This window comes from Culicoides brevitarsis, chromosome 2 (assembly GCF_036172545.1).
Source record: "Culicoides brevitarsis isolate CSIRO-B50_1 chromosome 2, AGI_CSIRO_Cbre_v1, whole genome shotgun sequence".
NCBI lineage: Eukaryota > Metazoa > Arthropoda > Insecta > Diptera > Ceratopogonidae > Culicoides > Culicoides brevitarsis.
In genome coordinates, this window is record NC_087086.1 from 19162042 (window position 1) to 19184188 (window position 22147).

Consider the following 22147-nt stretch of genomic DNA (forward strand, 5'->3'; position numbering starts at 1 on the left):
GTCAATCGATGGAGGTGACTTGTTGTTTTAACCTTTGTTGTTAAAATGGAATTGTTGAACATTTCATCCTACTTTAGATTTTTCTGGAGTATTTTTATAATTTTAAATTTTTTCAAGTTTAATTTAACAGAAAAAAAATTCAACGGTCATTTTTTGAATTGACATTTATGAATTTTTGATAAAAAGCACAAATTTTTTAATAAATTTTATTTAACCTCCTAATTAAAAAAAAAATAAATGATTAAATTTATTAAAAAATTTCGATTTTATTTAAAGTTTCGTAAATGTCAATTCAAAAAAAACCGTTAAAAATTTGAAAATCGCTTTCCCGCTAATTCAAACCAAGAAAAATTTAAAAATATATTTTATTTGAACTTATTTTTAAAAGTTACGTCATTTTTTTTAAACAAAATCTCCAGTTGTTCAAGAAATTTCCAATTCCCAAGAAAAAACTCTTTATATTTTAGTTTTTGACCGGTAAGTAAACAACTTCCATATGTAAATCCACCTCAAAGAAGACATTGACATTTTCTTGTTATTTTTTAAAATTCTCTTTCTTGTTAACAATGTTGAGTCAACATTATCTAAAAAACAATAAATTTCATCTTGTCTTGTTTTGTTGTCTGGTTTCGGTCATAAAATTAAAATGAAATACATGTGACTTCAATGAAAAAATATCACATGCAAAAATATCAGACAACGAACTCTGCATGAAATAAAAATCTTCGAAAAATTGATCAAAACAATGTTTAACATTTTTATTAAACTAAAAAGAATCCGCGATGAATATTGATTACTTACATTTAAAACTTGCTTGAGTGTCGGCTTTGAAGTGCACAGGTCGAAGTTAATGCATGAAGTTGCACTTTTCTGAGTGATCGTGGAGAGGATGAGTGCTTCAACAATTTATATAAGAAAAAAAATAATTTAATTCTAAAAAAAATATTTTTTAATTTAATTTTTAAAAATTAGATCACCGAATAAATTTTCCATTGAATTTTCATCAAAAATTCCGTGAGAAATGGGAAAAAACCGCTAAAAGTCTCATCAGCATCACCCTCTTATTAAAAATTTTTTCGTACAAACTTCTCCTTAAAAGTTTACTCGTCGCGTACGAGCATGATAAAGCTCGCCCCACCATTTTGCGCAGAAAGAAAACCAACTCCGGCTATAAATTAGACGTGACTGATGAAAATCACTTTTGTTTTCGTTTAAAAGCCGAACGGTTAACACTTCCAATTCAGTTTGGAGTGGGTTTAAATATTTTTTTAAAAATAAAAGTGTGGTGAATAAAAAATAAGATAAATCACTTTTTGGGATAACAGGTTTCTTTAAATAAAGAAGGTAAGAATTTTGTGGAAAAATATATGAATAAAAATAAGGAAATAAAAAAAACATGAAAAAGAAGTGAATGGACCAGAAATAAAAAAAGAAGTTGAAAAATCGTGAAACTATGAAAAAATTAATTTTATAAAAAAAAAACATATAAATGTGAAATAAATAATAAAGTTATAAAAAAAAAAATAAATGTTCAATTAAAAAGCTACGTGATTAAATAAAATAAAATAATAAATGGACTTTTACACGATTTTTATGTGACCAAAAATAAATATCATCATCAATGATAGTGACAGTAAAATGGAATGTTTCCTTGAAAATAAATTTACGTGATAATAATTTAATTTTAACTTCAATATCGCATTTATTTTTATTCCATAAAAAAATATTTTAAAATTATTTTATTTTATGAAAAAAATTTTTAAAAAAAAAAAATTAAATTCAGTTGCAATATACTTGAAAATGGATTAAATAACTTTATTTTTAAAAATTCTCTGTTAGGCGAGATATTTAAATAAAAATGTCAAAAAATAATAAAAAAGACTTAAAAAATAAATAACTTGCACAACAACTTTTATTATTGAATTTAAATATTTTTTTGGTAAAATTATGTTACTACTGAACGATTTTTTTATACAAAAAAAAAAATTACGTTAAAAGTGAAGCACGACGATTTTTATTTAATCGCACGACGAATATTTCTTAATATTACATAAAAAAGCAGCTTGGAAAAAAATTATTAAAAAAACGTACAAAAAATGTTAAACATCATAAATATCAGACAACGCATATATTTAATTACTTCATTTATTAATAAAAAAACACATGAGAACATCTTTTTGCACAAAAAGAGGCAGCAACGTAACAGTATCATCATCATGATTCACGAAGAATTAAAATGCATAAAATTACAAAATGAATGTTTTTTTTCGTTTCAAATCATCTTCATTGCATTCAACTTCTTCTTTGTGTTACACTTTTTATTGTGTGATAATGTTGCGATGTTGCAATAATCTGTCGGCTTGTTTTGAGTCAGAGAATTATTCAACGTGATCTACTTGCATTTTTTTTTATCGTTGTTGAATTCTATTGTTTTCCAAGATATTTGTTGTTTATTAGAAATTCATAAATTTTTAGATATGAGAAATTTTTTTCAAAGATATTTCTGGAATATTTCCAAATAATTCAAAATTTATTTGTTTATTTTTTTTGTAATTTTGCAATCTCTTTGTTAAAAAATGCAGTTCATCACACCAAACAGGATCTAGTATTTTGATCTGGCGGGTGATGTAAGCAGTTGTTCGTGAAGTGAAATAAATACAAAAAAAAAAAATAAAACGAGACAACACCTCTATAATTATTATTTATCGCGCGAGAATGTTCCGGCTTTTATCGCGTCATGTCATGTTTAACAAGAATCAGTCAATCATCTTAATTTGCCCATGAAAACGCCCATCATTGAATTCACTTCGATTCAATTGAACTTTAAAAAATTTAAATATTCTCTCAGCGAAAAAAAAAATTTTTTTAAGATCAGATCAAGACTGAATAATTAAATGAAATAAAAATTTAAATGTTATGACTCGATCTTGGCCGTCTGTCATTGATTAGCGCCATTAAAAACAACTTCCAGGAAAAAAAATAAGTAATAAACATTTACTGTCACCATCATTGCTTGAATCCTTGAAAGAAGTGATACATGAAAAAAAAATAAATAAAAATAAAAAAAAAACTTTCAGATGAAATCCTTCATAATATTGGTGGTTTGTTTCTTCGCATGGAGTTCCGCTGCCGAATCAAAGCCTGGTCGTTTCTTATCGTTGCCAGTACCACAAAAATGCGCAAATCGTAAGTGAACTTTCTATTGATTCAATTTTATTTTATTTTTTGTTTGGTTTTATGGGTTTTTAATATAAAATAAATATTTTTTGTGGTTAATTATTTTTTTATTGGTGATAGATACTTTTTTACTTATTTTATTTTATTTAAAATTTTTTTTCGGAGAATTTAAAACATTAAACATTTTATACATACCACCAACACATTATTTTTATTCAATCAACTTACACATTAAATTAAACATATTTAACCAATTTTACATAACATTTAACATTAAAACACTTCAACAACGATGACACACCTGAAAAATAAACATACACACATATTTTTGAAAATTTTATTTTATTTGTGAATAAACATACGTTTTTAAAAGATGTCAATAATTAATTGAAAAAAAATTATAAATGTATATGATACAAAGTATTATTAATTTTGTATGAATTTAATTGATTCCATATATTTTTTATTAAAAAATAAATTTGAATAAAATAATGTTTAATAAATATATAAAATATTAATTAATTTATTTTTATTTAAAAAAAATAAATTGATAAAAAAATTTAAATAATTTGTTAATTAAATTATTTTTTTTAATTTTTTAAATTTAATTATTATTTTTAATTTTATAAATATTTTTTTAAATAATTTAAAAATTATTTTTAAAATTATTTATTTATTTGTTATTTTATTTTATTTTATTTTTTTTTTTTTTTGATATAAATAAATAAACATAAAAAAGATCGACCCAGTTTTACGCAATCACTTTCTCGAAAAATACATAATTGGCAAATTTATACCAGATAAAAACTGGATAGCCTTGACCTTTTTTTACATCTTATTGATACGTCCATTTATTTAAATTTTGACCAACTTTCTTATCTTTCGAGGCGCATTTCTCGTATTGCAGGTATCATTTTTGTAAAAAAAATAAAAATAAAAAAAATAATAATAAAAAACAAAGACCGGCCTATTTACCGCCTCATCATCTTTAACAGCCCATTCAACAACATTTATTTATATTTTTTTAAATAAATATATTTATACACAAATATATCGATAAATAAATGTAAATAAATAAAGTATTTTACTTGCTTGACCAGTTATTATGCAAGCAAAGAGTTCGATACAATTTATATATTTTTTTTTTCGTTTAAAAAATTAAAGATAATTATATTATTATTAAATCTTGCGCTATGCAAAATGACTAATGTTTTGACTTTTTGACACTCGTCAATCCAATCGCAAATTAGAGTACAATTTGTTACGACATTTATGCGCGCGAACTTTATTTTTGTGTGTCCGTTAAGACGAAGTGGGTCATTGCTCATCAATCAAATCACCATAAAATGTTAGATGGATACTAATTTATCATTCACTCTCACACATTACCTTTTTTTTTGGACTTTTGCACTTTTTTTCATCGCACAAACCAAAAATGGGACGGCAATGGATCTGATCTGAAATGACTCTCTTTCTACTTTCTTCTCCTTCTTCTTCCTTTTTTTTTTAAAACTCTAAAACAAAATTTAAAAAAAAATTGGGTTACAAAGTTGACTGACCGCCATCCATCCGTTTCTTGTACAGGTCCTAAAGAGTTCACATTCCAGGGCCGTAATTATTTTTTGGTCAGCAATTTGCGAGGATATGAAGAAAAACGTTTTGACTGGTTAGATGCCAGGTGAGGACTTGAACTGAACTGAAACTTTGTGTGGAAGGACAATAATTTTTTTACTCTACGGACGAAAAAAGGGTGAGATTGATCCCTTAAAGGATTGAAATGACCTCAAGGGATCAAATTGACCCTTAGAATGAATTCTCTGACCACTAAAGGAATAAGTTTAACTCCTTGAGGAATTTTTAAGGATCCCATAAACTACCAACTTAGTGAGGAGTGGATCATCTACAGACCCTAAAAACTTTGCTATTAAAGAGGTTAATTTGATCCCTTAATTTCTTAAGGGATCAAATTGACCTCTAGGGTCTGATAATGATCAATTCCAAAGGAGTTAAGGGATCCTTAAGAATTCCTCAAGAACTTAAGTTAAAAGAATTTAGGGGTCAGAAAATTCATTCTAGGGGTCAATCTGATCCCTTGAGGTCATTTCAATCCTTTAAGGGATCAATTTCACCCATTTTTCGTCCGTAGCGTATTTTTTCAAAATTATTTTCCTTCAACGCAAGAATTTAACGGACTTACTTGACTCACAAAAAAAAACCTTTTTAAAAACTCCCAGAAATTTCTGTCGTGAATACTGCATGGACGCCGTATCGCTCGAAACGGAAGCCGAAAACAAACTCATCTACGACTTGATTCGTAGCAAAGACGTGCCCTACATTTGGACCAGCGGGCGTTTGTGCGACTTTGAGGGTTGCGAGGGCCGCAAAGACTTGTTGCCCCTCAACTTGTACGGATGGTTCTGGAGCGCGAACCGCAAAAAGATCTCAAAGACAAACCAAACGCCACGCGGATGGTCCTACAACCCCTGGTCGAAGACGGGCCACAAGAAGGTACCGCAACCCGATAACGCCGAATTCGACATCAATCAAACGGCCGAAGCGTGCCTCGCTGTCCTCAATAATGTCTACAAAGATGGCATTAACTGGCATGACGTTGCCTGTTATCACCCCAAAACGACAATCTGCGAAGACAGCGACGAATTGTTGAAATACGTTCGTGCAACGAATCCCGGACTTAGACTATAAATTTCCATTTTTTTTTTTGTGTAAAAATTTATCATCTCTAACTTCTTCTATCTCTCTTTCTTTAATTGTATGTATGTTTAACACTACACCACACAAACACATTAAACCACCTCCTAAAACAAAAATTGCGCTATTTTTAAATCTAGACATGTACGTAAAAAAATGATTGTTTTCCAATTTTTTTGTACCTATAAAACGATAAAAGTATAAATATATTTATTAATGATATAAATTCTGCTTTTCCATCAATGTCGTCGTCAGATCCTCAAGACTCATCGTCGCTTCCTTTCCTCCGCTTCCCTCAAATTTTTGGCATATTTTGTGTTCGTGAGCCGTCGCCAGTTCGATCCAAAGCCCTCATTCACGTTAATTAACAAAAAAAAGTGGTCCAGGTGTCAATGTTCATGTCATGTGATTAGGGGTTTCGGTGCAAATTTTTGCTCATCTCGACTTTAAAGATCGTCTTGTAACTTTTGTCTTGTTTGTTGTTTCTTCCTCAGGACCAAAACATTTCCAATTTCAAGGGCACTCCTACTTCTTTAGCGATCACGAACCAAAATATGCCAACAAAACCTACGATTGGTAAGGTTTTTGTCTCTTACAGGGTTGCAAAAACGTCTGACCTAAAATGAAATTTTAGTAAAAGTAATTAAAATTTTTTGACTTCAATTTAAGAATTAGTCAAAAATATTTTGGTTTTCCCTCCAAGTGAAACTTTTTTCAAAATTTTAAAATTAACGAAAATTTTTGAATAAGAATTTTGTTACAAAAATAAGAAACTTTACTATTTGAGTTACAGAATTTAAGTCAAAAACCAGATCACATATTTTTTGAATCTTAGAAATTTTAAAAAATTATCAAATTATTTGTCTCTTACAATAAATATGAGGGTTTTATAAAAAAATAATAATTAACTTTAAATTTTTCTAAATTAAAATAATTTAAAAAAATTATTTTGAAAAAATTAAAAAAAATATTTTGAAAAAATAAAAAAAAATATTTTTGTAAAAATAAAAAAAAAAAAAATTTTCAATTAGGTATTTACTTCATTGGAGCTTAGATCAAAATTTAAATTTTTTTGGAAGATTTAAAATATTTTGATTTAAAAAACTATTGACTTAAGCTAAAGTTAAGTAATTTTTGTTTTTTAAACGAAATTTTGGGAAAAAATATTTTTTTCTTTGGATAAGGCCGTTCCAAATTTTTTCCGGAAAACATTAATTTTAAAATGGGGGGGGGGGCAAAAAAAAATTTTTGCCCTTTAGAATATTTTAGTAGTTTTTGTAGTACTTACATTGATATTTGATAATTAAAATTTCTTATTTTTTAATTTTAAACAAAAAAATTTCATAAGGAAAAATTTTGAAAAATATTTTGAAAATATTAAAAAACATATTTCGTTTTTCGACTTAAGCTAAAGTTAAGTAATTTTTGTTTTTTTTGACGAAATTTTGGGAAAAAATATTTTTTCTTTGGATAAATTTTGAAAAAAATATTTTTAACTAAATATTGACTTACGTGACTTTTTCTTAAGTTTAAGTCAATTAATTTTGACTTAAAAGTTTTTGCGACCCTGATCTCTTATTTGATCGATTTTACACACGAGCCTCGTTAAAATCCAGGTTAGACAGTCGTAACTTGTGTCGTGATCACTGCATGGATGCCGTAAATATCGAAACCGAAGTTGAAAATGATATTATCAAAAAATTCGCGCAATACAATAACATTTCCGAATTTTGGACATCGGGTCGTCTTTGTAAGGACCTTCATCTATCGCTTTTTGCTACAAATTTTAACCCATTTTTCCATTAGGCGACTTTGATGGTTGCGAAAATCGCACAGACTTGATCCCCAAAAACATTTTCGGTTGGTTCTGGTCGGGAAATCGTGCCAAAATTCATCCCACGAACCGCAAGCCCCCAGGTTGGTCCTACAATCCGTGGTCTCGTACGGGTCACGCAAAGAAACCGCAACCCGATAATGCCGAATATGACGTTAACATGACCGTGGAGGCGTGCATGGCGGTGTTGAATGACGCTTACGACGACGGAATTACGTGGCACGATGTCGCCTGCTACCACGACAAGCCCGTTTTGTGCGAAGACAACGACGATTTGCTGGAGTACACGCGATACGAGAACAAAGGGGTTCAGATTGAGTGATTTTTGGTGCTTTTCTTCTCTTCTTGCCTGATGCCTGCCTGTAGAAATGTAGATAGAAATTGTTAGTTTAGTTCAAAATAAACACTCTACGTACCTTGTTAAACATTGTCGTCTCATTTCTGGGAGTTACGGGGTGATTCTATGCCGGAAATGGGATTTTATTGCTTTTTTTATTTGAAAAATCATCACTTTTTGGGCTTCTACCTGATGCATGAACATTTCGTTGACAAAAAATTTCACATTTTAGCGCCACCAGTTACGTTTTCCTACAACGGACACAATTATTATTACTCGGCAGTCGAGCCAGATAGCGATAAATTTACCTTTGATGAAGCCCGAGCCTTTTGCCAGCAACGCTGCATGGAACCAATGTCCTTAGAGACGCAGGATGAGTTTGATTTGATCATGAATTACATGCGGAAGAATAGAATTCCGTATTTGTGGACCTCTGGCAGGGTCTGTGAAAGTGGCGTGTGTCCATTGGAGAATCGCACGTGGAAATGGCTCGGTAGTGGAGCGCCAATTGACTCGAGTGAATACATTCCGGAGGGATGGAATGACAGACCATGGAGTCAAACGGGACATTTTAGAAAAATTCAACCGGATAATGCCGAATATCGATTGAATGGCAACCAAGAAGACTGTCTTGCTCTCTTGTACAACGTTTATCAAGATGGAATTAAATTTCATGATGTTGCTTGTAAGGGTTTTATTCTGGGGAGAACGCGTAACTCTGTGATGTTTGATAAAAAATCAAGAATTTGTTCTAAATCATCAAGATTTGAATTATGAATTTATTGTTTTTCACCAAAGTGTGAGATTTTTGACAAGAATTTCATTAATTTTCTCAATTGAAACACATAATTTTGTTCCTAATGAGGAAAAGAGTTCAAATCATGACTGAAATTATCGATTTTACGAATTTAATTTTTTTTTACCAAATTTTCGAAAAAAATACGAAATTTAATAAAATTTATAATTTTTAAAAAAAGTCGCAAAAAGTAAAAGAAACAATTTTATTTTCGCTTTTTCTTAGAAAAAAAATATTTGATTTCAAATTTATCAAGAAATTTATTTTTATTGATTTAATTTAAAAATTAATTGAATTATTTTAATTTAATTTAGGCCGTTCCAAATTTTTCCCAAAAGACTTTTTTCAAAATGGGGGGGAGCAAAAAAAAATTTTTGAAATATTTTTTCATACAATATGACAAAATTTTAACAATTTTTGATCATTAATTAATATTTTAATTGTTTTAATGGTAAAAATATTGAGATTTGAAAATTTAAAATTGATCTCATTAGTGTCAAAAAAATTGAAAAAAAATTTTTAAAGCAAAAAATTCATGTCAAATTTCGGTTTTCAATACAAAAATGAACAAAAATAGAAAATATTTTAAAAAATTTTTGAAAACTTCTTGATAAAATATGGAAAAAGGAAAAAACAACGGTCAATTTTGATGAAATTTTCAATATTTTTTTTATTTTGCCTCATTGGATTTTAGACTTTTGAAATAGAAAAACTTTTGAACATAGAAAAAAATTTTGAGAAGCCTAATTAATTTTTTATCTGATAATTCTTAATTCAATGGTTTTGAAAATATCAAAAATTTAATCATTTTTCTAAAACTTTACCTTTTTCACTTTAAAATAAAATGAAATCAAAAAAATTAATTTTTCAAAAATTTCGGACAAAAAAAGTTTTAAATTTTTAAAAATTTTGGACAAAATTTTATTATTTTATTCAAAAAAATTTATTAAAAAAACTAAAAAATTAAAATTAAAAAATTTTTATTATGAAAAATACTTTTTGAAAAATTTTTGATTTTTTTTTTCAAAAAACAGAAAGTTACGCGTTAAAACCCCTACATTTTTCGAGCGTTTTTCAGAATTTGATACGAAATTTCGGTTTCAGGTTACCATCCAAAGGCTACAATTTGCGAGACAAAATGAAAACTCTCCTAAAGGAAAAAATCTTGTTCTTTATATTTCGTATTATCTAATATTCTAAATAAACTTTTGTTTTGTTTTCTCTTACAAAAAAAAACTTGTGTGAAAAAATTTCGGTAGTTTTTCTTTTTTTGGCCGGGTTAACAACAGCTTTATCGGTGGTCAGAGAGCAGCATGGTTTTCAACTTTTCAATCACTAAACGAATGAATCCGACGAATCTAAACCCCAGCCCCCCCATTCCAGGTTTCCGCGAAGTCAAGTTCAACGGTCACAACTATTTTTGGAGCGCGCATCACAACGAAACGAACAAAGAAAAGTACAGCTGGTTGTACGGTCGTAACTTGTGTCGTGAATATTGCATGGATGCCGTTTCCATCGATGACCAGAAGGAAAATGAATTTGTCAAGAATTTCATGAAAAAACACGAAATCCAGAAATTATGGACTTCGGGGCGCAGTTGTGACTTCCCCGGATGCAATGGCACATTCAAAGGAGATATTTTGCTAAATGGGTGGTTCTGGAGTGCGGATCTCAATCCAATTGGACCTGCCGATAAAGTCGATCGAAACGGCGGATGGACCTATATTCCGTGGAGCCAAACAGGTCACAACAAGAAACCGCAACCAGATAACGCGGAATATTTCGTGAATGGATCAAAAGAAGCTTGTTTGGCACTTTTTAGAGATGTCTATGAACCGGAAGTGGGATGGCATGACGTTGCTTGTAAGAAATTTGAATTTTTTTTCGTGAAATTTTATCACTTATGAGACGAATGAAATATTAGGCTACCAAGAATATCATGTGCTGTGTGAGGATAACGACGAATTATTGGACTACACGCGCTACACGAACCCCGAGTTGAAACACAAAATTTAAAAAATCGTCTTTTTGTCCGTTTTTTAGGTGTTTGGTGTCGATTTTTTATGAATTTTTGCATTTTTTACGCTAAGTCAAGACAGGAAAGTATACAGGAACTAACTCAAAAGACACAAATGTACAGTATTTACACCCACAAATAAACAGAAACCCTCCAAAAAAATTTTTGTGACTAACTTGTAGACTAGTTCTTAATGTTTGTAGCACTAAAAGATAAAGTAAGTAAATTTTTTGTGTTAAAAAGTTCAAAGGTAAGGTCACTAGGCCCTTGTAAAATAGCTTTTTATGTAATTTTTGTAGAATTGTGTGTCCAAATCCCTAAAAAAATAACTTTTTTAATTAAAATTTTTAAAAATTTCAAAAATTTAGGTCCCAAGCAATTCAATTATCGCGGCCATAACTACTTCTTCACCGGGCACGTGCCCGAACTGGCCAACAAACGTTACGATTGGCTCGATGCTCGCAACCTTTGTCGCGAATACTGCATGGATGCCACTTCCATCGAGACGCAAGAAGAAAACAACTTGATCTACCGTCTCATCCAACAACACGATATCCCCTACATCTGGACCAGTGGGCGCTTGTGTGACTTTGCCGGATGCGAAAATCGCACAGACTTGATCCCTAAAAATATCTTTGGATGGTTCTGGTCCGCCAATCGCGAAAAGATCCAAGCCACCAACCAAATTCCCAACGGATGGGGCTACAATCCATGGTCGAAGACGGGACACAAGAAAAAGCCGCAACCCGATAACGCGGAATTCGACATCAATCAGACCGCCGAAGCGTGTTTGTCTGTCTTGAACAACGTCTATGGTGATGGCATTGCATGGCACGATGTCGCTTGTTATGTAAGTTGAATAAGCTCTGAAAAAAAAAATAAGACGTTAATTAACTTAATTTATTTTTTTTTTATTTTAATTTGTAATTAAATAGCATGAAAAACCCACCATTTGTGAAGTAAGTTTGAAAAATTTTTTTATAAAAAATTCTGTGAAATTAATTTGAATTTTTTTCTCTAGGATTCTGAAGAACTTCTTAACTACGTTGCTGCTACCAACCCAGGAATTCGTTTGTAAAGAAAGTTATTTCATTTTAAAACTTAACCCCACAAGAAAATAATGCTGCACTTGTAAAATTTTACTTCCCCCTTGTGTTAAATGTTGATGAGAAGTAAATCTTTTCCTCTGCCACACTGACTGTCTCCTGCCTTCTAAATGAACATTTTTTGTAAGAAATTTCGTAGACTTTACTAAAATTAAAACAAAAAAAACGAATATTTTTAAGTGTAATCTGTAAGATTTATTTAATAATTAATAATGAAAAATAAAATATATTATTAGATTGATTCATACTTCAGAAAAAAACGAGTTTTGGAATTTTTATTCAAAATATTTATGTAAGTTATGAGTTTTAAAACGATGAAAAGGTAAGCTTTTAAACTATAAAAAATTTAAAAATTAGGGATTAAGAGTTTTTTAAGAAAAATTACAAAAGATCTTAAAGATCCTAAAAAAACTAACCTCAAAATTTTTTGAAAACTATCTAAAAGAGAATAAATGGCGCCAAAAGTTAAATTGAAAGATCGAAAACAAATTTTGAACAAGAACTCAAAATATTTATAAAAAATAATAATAATATCCTAAAAATTATGTCAATATCTAAAAGTTAACCTAAAAACTCTAAAAGCGATCTGAAAAATGGCGCCAAATTACAACTCAGAATTATCTATTGATCAAAAATTGACTAAATTTGTAAAAAAAATTGGATATAAAAATAAAAATTTTTGAAAAAGAATTTGAATAATTTTCAAAAAAATTAAAGCAATTATTTTTCAAAATATAATTTAAAATTAACAGGGCTTAAACTGCTTTCGACTTTTGCTTTTGCTTGCCCAATTTTTGTGTATAATATCCTTAAATGTGAATAAAGTAAATTATTTTAGATTTTTTTTTTTTCATTTTTTATAACAAAAACCATAAAAAATTTTAGAAAATAATGTGCTTTTATATTGCTTTTATTTGCTTTTGCTTTTGCATTTGCTTTAGTTTAATTAATACATATTTTCGAAATTTTAAATTCAAGAATTTTACCAAGTTATTTGAGGAATCAACTTAAAATATCAAAATCTTAAAGATCAGTAAAAACCTAACCTCAAACTATCTGAATTGATTAGTGAATTGATCAAAAATGGCGTAAATTTAAAGAAATTTTAAATATTTAATTGATATTTAAAAAAAATATATATATATTTAATATATAAAATTATAATATATAATTTTAGAAAATTTTCCATATAAATATGATCGCGTGATTTTAGATCATTAAACTGAGGCGCCCCCTATCTCTTATTACACGAACTATAACCGATCTTCCCATCAAATTTCCATTAAATCACATTACTTAAGTCATTTTCGAGAGGTTTAAGCCACAAGTCACTCATTTACTCTTCGTAATAACAGTTATTTGCTCTTTCTCTACCGGTCATCATGAAATAGCTCTTTCTATTTACTTACCTACAAAACGTATCATGGCAACGACTTCTATTACCGGAGCGAAAAAAACATGCATAATAATGTAGTATAATAAATATTCACACACAATACAATTTAAAAAACATTCTCTCTCGCGGTGTGCTTCATTTAAAGACCAAAATCACGTTTTAAAAGTTCTTCAAATGCCAGTCGACAAAAGAACTACTTGCATCTCCCCTCGTAGTCGAACACTTTGGAGAGGAAAAAAAACTTTTTTATAAATAAAACGAAAACCAGTTCACGACCAGTCTCATTTGTAAATTTTGTGAGAAAGGTAGCAACTGCCTTTACTTGCAAAAATTTATCAGTTTCAGTCTTCCTCTTCTGTTGTGTTCCACAAAAAAAAAATCATTTTTTTTTTTTCGAAAACAAAAAAAAACCTTTTGAAGAAATGAGGCCATCACCGATATTTTTGGTGGCTGCGATTAGTTATATCACTGTTATTGGTGCGTGCACGGCAGCTGAGGAATTCACAAAAAATCAAATAGTACCCGATGATGTAATTGACAAAGTGCCTTTAAACAAATTAGAGGTATGTCCAATTTGTGACCGCGCTGTGTCTATGAAACAAGCCGAAAAAAAAATATGTGACGACGACGACGATGCTTTTTTATCATTGTTATGAACTTAATTATGTTAAATTGAATTGAGTCCAGCTGCTGTGATGACGATAAGAGTGATGATGGTGTCTGAACGTGTCTCGTGAAAAAAAAGTGTTACAATGTTGTTGATTGAAAATTAGACGATAAAAAAATTAGAGAACATTGACATGGTTTTTTGTTACCGTTTTTTTTAGGTCACGTATCCAGATGGCGTTTCGGTAAATTTGGGAAATGTCTTGACGCCGACGGAAGTTAAGGATGAGCCAACGTTGCAATTTAATGCGGACCCGAATGGATATTATACGTTGATTATGACGGATCCGGATGCGCCGAGCAGGAAAAATCCCAAATTTAGGTTTGTTTCTTTACAATTTTTTTTTTTTAAGAACCAATATTCATGGTCAAAAATTTAATAATTTTTTTTTTAATTTTCTGAGATTTTTGTGTAAAAAAAATTGAGCTTTTAAAACAACAACAAAAAAATATTTAGTCAGCTAAAATATTAAATTCAATAATAAGGCCGTTCCAATTTTTTTTTTTTGAACTTTTTGTCCCATGCCCCATTAAAATGATCTCAAATCAATTTTTAATTTGAAAATTTCAAAGAAAATTATTAAAAAACAACAAAAATGTTGATCAACGATCAAAAATTGCTAAAAATCTGTCATTTTGTATGAAAATAAGTATTTCAAATTTTTTTTTATTTTGCCCCTCCCATTTTATTTTCAAAAATTGTGGACTTTATTTTTGATTTTCATTTGGAGCGGCCTTAATTTAAAAAAATTAAAAAAATAATTTTAAAATCATAGAAAAAATATTTTTGAAAAAAAAAATTTTTTGAAGCAGCTTAGGTGTAATGAAAATTTTTAAAAAATTTTTATTTACATTTTTACTAAAATTTATTAAAATTTCTTTTAAAAAATCCATTGAATTTTTTGCTTTTTCAAATTGACTTGTAAATGTAAAAATACAATTTTTAATACAAAAAATTAAAAATATTTTAAAAAAATATATTTTTTTAAAAAAAGTTTAAAACATTAAATTAATTTGAAAATATAATAATTTAAAAAAAACTCACAGAGAATGGCACCACTGGCTCGTCGGCAACATTCCCGGCAACAAAGTCGAAGAAGGAGATGTTCTTGCTCAATATATCGGCGCTGGACCTCCCAAAGGCACCGGATTACATCGTTACGTCTTCCTCATTTTCAAGCAGAAGGGAAAGATCGACTTTGATGAGACTCACTTAACAAACAGGTAAAAATTTTAATTTATTTCCTTAAATTATTTTTTAATTTCTCATAATTTTTTTTAGTAACGGTGACGGTCGTGGTCGCTTCAACACAAAAGCCTTCGTCGCGAAATACAATCTCGATGGCCCGAGTCACGGCAACTTTTTCCAAGCGGAATACGATGATTATGTGCCCATCCTCTATCAGAAATTAGGTGTCTGAATCTTCACACAAAAGCGTGCATAATTTTTTTTTATTAACAAAGTCAATTGTGTTGTGAGACGCATTCGTTTCATTAAAAATTCAGCAAAAAAATTTCGTCTCGTCTTTCTTTTCGCGAGATCATCGACATACTTTTGATGAAGCTCAAAAAGAAATAAATAAATGGTAATTGAAAAAGTATAATTTGTTTGTCGCGCGCGCATTCGCTGTGGTTAACCTTGAAGATGAGATGCATACCTATGATAATCACCCAGCGTCGTCGTCGTCGTCATTGTTGTTGTCAATTACATGCAAAAATGCACGACTTTCACTTATTCACGGGGATATAATTGAGATATAATGCAAAAATTAAGTGATTAAATGTCGCCATTCTAACGATAAATCACTCGGCAAGCGATGAGAAGGTGAGTTATTGACAAATGGCGCGCGATGATAATTATATTGAAGAGGTTGGTCGAGGCGCATCAATTGAATTAAAGCTAGACATTGATTTTTCTCGAGAATTTTTCCGTATTTCTGATAAAATTATTTTTTTTCTCAAAGTTTTCAATAAAATTTTTAATTTTTTTTATCAAATTTTTAAAATTAAAATTTAATTTTAACTAAAAAAATTATTTTACTGTTTTTGGTAAATTTTTATTAAATTTAGAGTTTTTTCCGAAAAATATATATTTTAAGGAAAAATCGATAATTAAAATTTAAATTTATTTTAAAAAATTTTAATTTAATTTTTTCATGAATTTAAATTTTAATTATCGATTTTTCCTAAAAATATTTATTTTTCAGAAAAAAATTCTAAATTTAATAAAAAATTACCAAAAATAGTCTTAATGATGATAATTAAAATTTTTTTTTCGAAAATTATTTTAAATTTCCCAACTCCAAAATCAAATTTTTCTTGTATTTATGGAAAATTTTCCTAAAAATTACGAATTTTTGAAGACATTTAAATCTTTTTCGAATTTTCGAATTTCTTCATAAAATTGTCTTAAATCTTCAATTTTATGATATTTTCTTGCAGCAAACATCTTATTTTTTTTTTATCACAATGAACACTAATTTTATTCACAATATTTTTCTTGTTTGCAATATGTAATAAAATTGATTTACATACACAATAAATAAACATCGACAAAGCGACGACGACGATAGGACATCAGCAGGTGTCAATCACGTGTAGGATGTTTGTCCATGTAAAATGTTTAGAAATCGTGATTCACATGGCAAAACGGACGCACGTTGCACATTTATGCATTAACACTAAAGTTATTAAGAGAAAGACACTCCTCTTGGCTGCATTTGCCATAAAAGACGGAATTGTTGGAGAACACTGAGAGCAGTGTCGACGTCATTTCAGCAAATTCTTGCAAAGTTGCTTCGAGAGATGAATTTGCGACGACTCTTCGATCAGACTTTTGAATGCCAGATATGGAAAATTGAATTAAAATGACAAGGTAAGTTGTTAAAGTTCCAATGATCTAAAAAAAATAAAGTTTTTAGTGAAATCCGAGGAGTGTTGGTTAATTAAAATTTACTTACTGTGAACAAAAGTCGCTTATCGAGCTCAAAAAGGCCACAAGCTGTAAATTTTATCCTCCTGTGAGTTAGTTGCAACGAAAATTGTATTAGCTAAAAGTAGAAAAAGTCATAAAAAAATTAACTTTTACAGCACTTAGGCAAGTCTAAATAGAAACCAGATAGTTTTGTTCAATATTTTGAAAATAAAAAAGTAAGTAAAAAGAATATAATTTGTTAAAAAATTCAATTAAATCCATTAAAAATAAAAAAATGAGCAATTTTATAAAATTTTCTCAAAAAAATTTTTTCATAGAATTTTATTTAAAAAATTAATTTAAAAATAAAATAATAAGATCAAAAATTAAAAGGAAAAAAATATTTACCTAATCCGGTTGTTTTTTTTAAATAATTTTAAGAAAATATTTAAAGTTTTTATTTTAGATTGAATTTAGGCGAATAAATTTAATATTTTCATTTTTTTGTCCCATGAGGATTTTCATGAGGAGGGGAGGGAAATAAAAAAATAAATATTTTTGATTTTTTTGTGAAATCTTCGAAAAAAAAATTTTTTTGAAAAAATTTTATTTTGGTCACGTAACTTAAAAATAATTTTCATCTAAATATAAATAGCAAAAGTCTTATTAACGCAAATTTCTTGTGATTTTTGTAATTTGTATGATTTTATCGTGAACAGTAAATTTTCATAATTTTTCAATCAAAATATACCAGAAAATGTCAAAAATATTTCCATTTTTAATTAAATTTTTATTTTTCCCTCTGAATTTTTTCGACAAAATTTGTCGCTCAAATGATGGATTATTAAATTTATTCGCCTTATTAAATTTATTAATTTAATTTTTTTTTCATATAATTTTTTGAGAAAACTTGCTAAAATAGTTTTTGGTCAAGTCATAAAAATTAAAACTTTTTAAATAAAATTTTTCTAAGTTTGTATAATATGATTTTAGGACAAAATTTTATCAATTTAATTAATTTTCTGTTTTTCAGATTTTTTTTCGTTGAATTTTTTATTTCTTGGAAATCAGACAAAACTATTAAATTTTGTTTGAAACATTCTCAAAACTCATAAAACTTACCATCATCCTTACGGTATCCGTGAGCACCGTCGCTCCTTGGTTCAGTATTTTGTGCACCCAAACGCCCAACTCCTCGCTTTGTTGCACGACCGACGAACTCGTTTGAACGATGCAAATTATCGACATGGAGTAAATAATAATTTGGTAGGAAAAGAATCCGATGAAGTCGTACATGCCCATTGTCAGTTTTTGCGTTGTTGACGTCACCACCAACTCCAGGATGTAGTAACTGTTGAAAATAATGATTACAAAGGCGATCGTAATAATTGTCAACATTTTCAAAGAAAAATATTTTTCAGCTGCTTCACAAATGTCAGCGAGGGCATGATGGATCTGCGCGGCGATTTGCAAAATTTGCTCGTGAGTCATCGTCATGTAATGCGACTTTGTCATATTTGAGGAGATACCAAAAGAACGCTTTCGGATGAAAACTACGTCCTTTGAGTGTCCCTTGCTTAAAGGACAAACATTCGCTCGACACGACAAAATCCGGTTCAGCAAGTAAAATCGATGCTTAATTTGACTCATGATGCAGATGTAGAGCGAAACGAGCAACGAAATGAGAATTAGCGGAAAAAAGAACGAAACCCACACATCGAGCGAAATATAAATATTCTCCTTCCAAAAAATCCCGAGTGTCATTAACACGTAAAAGACATTTTGGGCCGTTTTGTACACCAAAAAGAACCAAATGAACCGCTGAGTGCTCTTGTAGTCCACATTGATGCCAATTTCCGCTGCAAAATTATCGACTTCCGCCATTTTCTGGATAATCGTGAAGAATTTTTCACGTCGAAAGGCACTCAGTCCATAAGTGGCCATTGTTGTGAAGACTTGTGCCACCAGCTGAAGGCGGTCTCCCATCACCGTGATGTCATTTTTGAAGAATTGTCCGACAATGGAGCAATGATGCCGGATGGCGTACGTGTAACAAACGACAAAAAAGATGATGTGGACAAAAGTGTTGAGAAAATCGAACCAAGTCGTCACCAAACGACGATTTCCTGGCTTGCCCTTGAGTTTGGCGGGAATAATTCCGGTCCAGGCCATGAGTTTGAGGAGAGGCAATTGCGCGGCGTAAATATCTTGCGGATCGCGCAAATCTTTGATCCATTGTACCATGTCTCAATTCCTTCAATTCGGTGAAAAAATTGGAAAAATTCGATAAATTCACGTCCGATAAGGATAACGAACGAAATGAAACTAAAAGCAAACACACCAGTTGATTCCAGCAAGTCTGTGAATGATGCAATAAATGGACGACGAATGAATGGCAGGATATTTGCACACGCTACAGAGACGACGACGGCTAACGTGATGGAAAACCAACACCCTAAAAAACGTAGGTAAATAGAGAAAATTGTGCACACGGAAAATGATTTCTGTGAAAATGTAAGCGATACGGATTAATAGACACCGATGACAATTTCATGACAATTCATAACGACAATTATTGTCTAATTGGTTGTGATAAGGGTTTTATTTGCGGTAATTTCTGGACTGCTTGATTGATGGGTGCCTAGTGATAACGCGAATCACTGAAAAATTACTTGTGAAGATCAAAAATAGAAAATTTTGTAAGTAAAAAGCATGACAGTGAAAAGTTCAAGGCGAAAAATCACAAAAAAATGACGGAAATTTGATACTTTTTGGCAGATTTTTTGTTTGTTTCTTCTTTAGGTGGCATTTAAAAGGAAACTAAAATTTTTTAAGACATGAAACTGAAAATAACTTCAAATTTATCAGACAGGAGAGCCATCTAACGAGTTGCTTGAGAAGTAGATTTTTGCCGTTACCTAATTCAGTGGCGTTGATGGGTAAACGGGGCAAATTGGGGTCTCGAGGTAAAACAAAATAAAAAAAACATCAAAAATCATGGCAACAACAATAAAAATTGACTCTAATAAGGCAAGTAGAATATTTTTCATTTGTTATTTTTTTTTTAAATTTTAAACTTGAACTATTTTTTTTTATTTTTTGAAATTGAACCTAAAAACCGATCATGATGCTAATGAAAGACGACGGCTCTTCAAACGACATGCAACAAAGCACTGTAACAATTCTGCTTAAGGATCGATATGCAAATGTGTAGAGCATGCTAAATGAAAAAGAATTACTTGACGTGAAGCAAAGAGTTTACTTTAACTTATCGACAAATCCAAAAATGATCTGCTCCTGGAATACTTGACAGAAAAATTGACAACCGTGGAAGTTATGATTCTACTTATGGTCCTTCAAAGATAAAAGCGATTTTATCTCGCCAAATTATCTGACGATTGGAGCCCAGAACTCCTTTTTTTACAAAGAACTAAAAGAATATTACAAAATGAAGCGAGAATTAACCCCATAAATTGACACAAACGAATTTTTAGTTAACTTAAAAACGTATGTGAAGTCCAATTTCTTATCGCACTAAAGATAATTTATGAACTTCAAGTTAAAATGTAAGAATTTCGATTAAAAATACTTTTTTTTAGCTGTTTTATCAAAGCAAAAAATATGTTACACTTATTAAATACCTCTTAAATATTAATCGAAAGCTCTCGAACGTTTAAACCATTTAAACTAATTAAATCATCAACGAAATCGAAATCTCATGTCGTTAACTAATTCTGCGAGCCGCGATCCATGACCGAAGAAATCTCAACTTACCTTTCGTCGGAATAAATTTCATCACAACTTGAACTACATCTGAGGTCATATTATTTTTATTTTTCGTTTGAACTTCAAATTCAAACGAATTCAAAGGAAATAATTGATTATCGCGTGTGGCGCTGGCATTCCAAAAATAATTGACTGCATATTTGATGGCGAGAAATGCAAATAGAGACGAAAAAAAAGTTCAATGTCCAACGAATGACGAGTCATGGAAGAGGAAAAGATGGCTTTTCGTTGATTAAGATGGTGTCCTTCAAAATTTTCACGCTTGTTACTTGCTGATTTTCGTATCGAATAGGAAATATTTTAGTGCCATGTGCCATAAATCAAATTAAAAAATTGATTTTAATAGCGATTGCTTCGTTACATTCGATAACTTGCGATGCGTGTCTTTGCTTCAAGTAATTATTATTATTTTTTTTAAAGAATTAGAACAAAATGACTTGAAGTGTTAGAAGTTCTAGATTATCGTTCTGATGTAATTTAGCCACGAATTTCATGCGTGACCTTGAAAGAATTTTCTGAAGTGAAAGGAGGTTCATTACAATTCTTTAACGAAATTACATCTCAATCACGATTTCTTATCAAAGAGCGAAGGAATTGAAGTAGAATAAATTATTATTACGTAAAAGTACTGGCAAGGTCTTGTAACGGCTTAATTTGACGTGTTAGAATAATTTTTGCAGTAAAAAGCTTTTCTGGTTAAGGTCAATGGAAAGTTTTTACTTTAATTTTTTAAACTTTTTTTTTAAATTTTAAAATCTAAATTTTTTTTTTCTTGAAATTCAATGAAAATTTGTCATTTTTTTATTAATTTTTCTTTAAATATTAATTAATCAAAAATATTGAAAAAGTTTTCGCAATTTTTAAAACAAATAAATATTAAAATTTTTTTCTAATATTTTTTTCAGCTTCATCTACAGATTTCACCAATCTTTGATTTTAATTCGTCAATTATAACTTTTGTATGACTTTTTTGGCGTGACTATCAGAAATAGCTCAAATTTGCTAATTATTAAAATAGCCTGATTGCATGTTTTCTCATAACGTCATAAATGCCAAGATTAACTCAAAAAATAATAAATAAAGAAATTTGTTAAAATAACTTATGATCACAATCTTTGACACTAAAGAACTTTCCATCATAAATTGCGAATAATTTTATTAGAAAACTACACAATTTTGACCAAAATATCTACAAAATTCAACAAAAATTAAAAAGATTTTTTTATTACATGCGAAACATTTTATATTTTATTTTTATTTGTTTAAAATTATTTTTATTATTTATTTATATATTATATATAATTATTTTAAATTTATTTGTATAAAAAATACGAAAAAAAAAACGTAATTTTGAAGCTTTAAATTGATCAAAAAATACGGAAATTTGATATAAATGTCTTTTGGATGAT

At 29.5% G+C, this 22147-nt stretch overlaps 3 protein-coding genes across 5 annotated transcripts; 2 read left to right on the forward strand and 1 right to left on the reverse strand.

The window, feature by feature from the left end:
- The first annotated feature begins 1216 nt into the window (after window positions 1-1216).
- On the forward strand, window positions 1217-12213 carry LOC134828355 (uncharacterized). 3 transcript variants are annotated; one of them, XM_063841299.1, is made up of 5 exons: window positions 1217-1344; window positions 3078-3186; window positions 11239-11720; window positions 11806-11829; window positions 11892-12213. In XM_063841299.1, the coding sequence occupies exons 2-5, from the start codon at window positions 3078-3080 to the stop codon at window positions 11946-11948; spliced, it is 672 nt and encodes a 223-aa protein (XP_063697369.1). In that variant the 5' UTR covers window positions 1217-1344; the 3' UTR covers window positions 11949-12213. The 3 variants fall into 3 exon arrangements, with proteins under 3 accessions (XP_063697369.1, XP_063697368.1, XP_063697370.1); XM_063841298.1 differs by lacking the exons at window positions 11239-11720; window positions 11806-11829; window positions 11892-12213 and adding exons at window positions 6381-6462; window positions 7503-7636; window positions 7693-8077; XM_063841300.1 differs by lacking the exons at window positions 11239-11720; window positions 11806-11829; window positions 11892-12213 and adding exons at window positions 4762-4855; window positions 5412-6074.
- A 1355-nt stretch (window positions 12214-13568) lies between these two features.
- Window positions 13569-15622, forward strand: LOC134830447 (protein D3-like). The gene is made up of 4 exons (XM_063843939.1): window positions 13569-13935; window positions 14200-14360; window positions 15086-15262; window positions 15321-15622. The coding sequence occupies exons 1-4, from the start codon at window positions 13795-13797 to the stop codon at window positions 15457-15459; spliced, it is 618 nt and encodes a 205-aa protein (XP_063700009.1). The 5' UTR covers window positions 13569-13794; the 3' UTR covers window positions 15460-15622.
- A 1084-nt stretch (window positions 15623-16706) lies between these two features.
- On the reverse strand, window positions 16707-19196 carry LOC134828665 (putative gustatory receptor 28b). Its single transcript, XM_063841646.1, has 3 exons — window positions 18075-19196; window positions 16999-17088; window positions 16707-16937 (listed from the first exon to the last, which is right to left on the reverse strand). Exons 1-3 carry the CDS (start codon window positions 19194-19196, stop codon window positions 16707-16709), a joined length of 1443 nt encoding a protein of 480 aa, XP_063697716.1.
- Window positions 19197-22147: the final 2951 nt, after the last annotated feature.

What these genes read in the sequence shown, in the direction of transcription:
- LOC134828355 (XM_063841298.1), top strand. Translation starts at nt 3,078, where the DNA reads ATGAAATCCTTCATAATATTGGTGGTTTGTTTCTTCGCATGGAGTTCC. An exon ending in ACCACAAAAATGCGCAAATC is followed by an intron (nt 3,187 to 6,380) that starts GTAAGTGAACTT and finishes TTTCTTCCTCAG; the next exon opens with GACCAAAACATTTCCAATTT. An exon ending in TTGGACATCGGGTCGTCTTT is followed by an intron (nt 7,637 to 7,692) that starts GTAAGGACCTTC and finishes TTTTTCCATTAG; the next exon opens with GCGACTTTGATGGTTGCGAA.
- LOC134830447 (XM_063843939.1), top strand. Translation starts at nt 13,795, where the DNA reads ATGAGGCCATCACCGATATTTTTGGTGGCTGCGATTAGTTATATCACT. An exon ending in AGGAAAAATCCCAAATTTAG is followed by an intron (nt 14,361 to 15,085) that starts GTTTGTTTCTTT and finishes AAAAACTCACAG; the next exon opens with AGAATGGCACCACTGGCTCG. An exon ending in GAGACTCACTTAACAAACAG is followed by an intron (nt 15,263 to 15,320) that starts GTAAAAATTTTA and finishes AATTTTTTTTAG; the next exon opens with TAACGGTGACGGTCGTGGTC.
- LOC134828665 (XM_063841646.1), bottom strand. Translation starts at nt 19,196, where the DNA reads ATGGTACAATGGATCAAAGATTTGCGCGATCCGCAAGATATTTACGCC. An exon ending in CGGATACCGTAAGGATGATG is followed by an intron (nt 17,089 to 18,074) that starts GTAAGTTTTATG and finishes TTCTACTTTTAG; the next exon opens with CTAATACAATTTTCGTTGCA. An exon ending in ATAAGCGACTTTTGTTCACA is followed by an intron (nt 16,938 to 16,998) that starts GTAAGTAAATTT and finishes TATTTTTTTTAG; the next exon opens with ATCATTGGAACTTTAACAAC.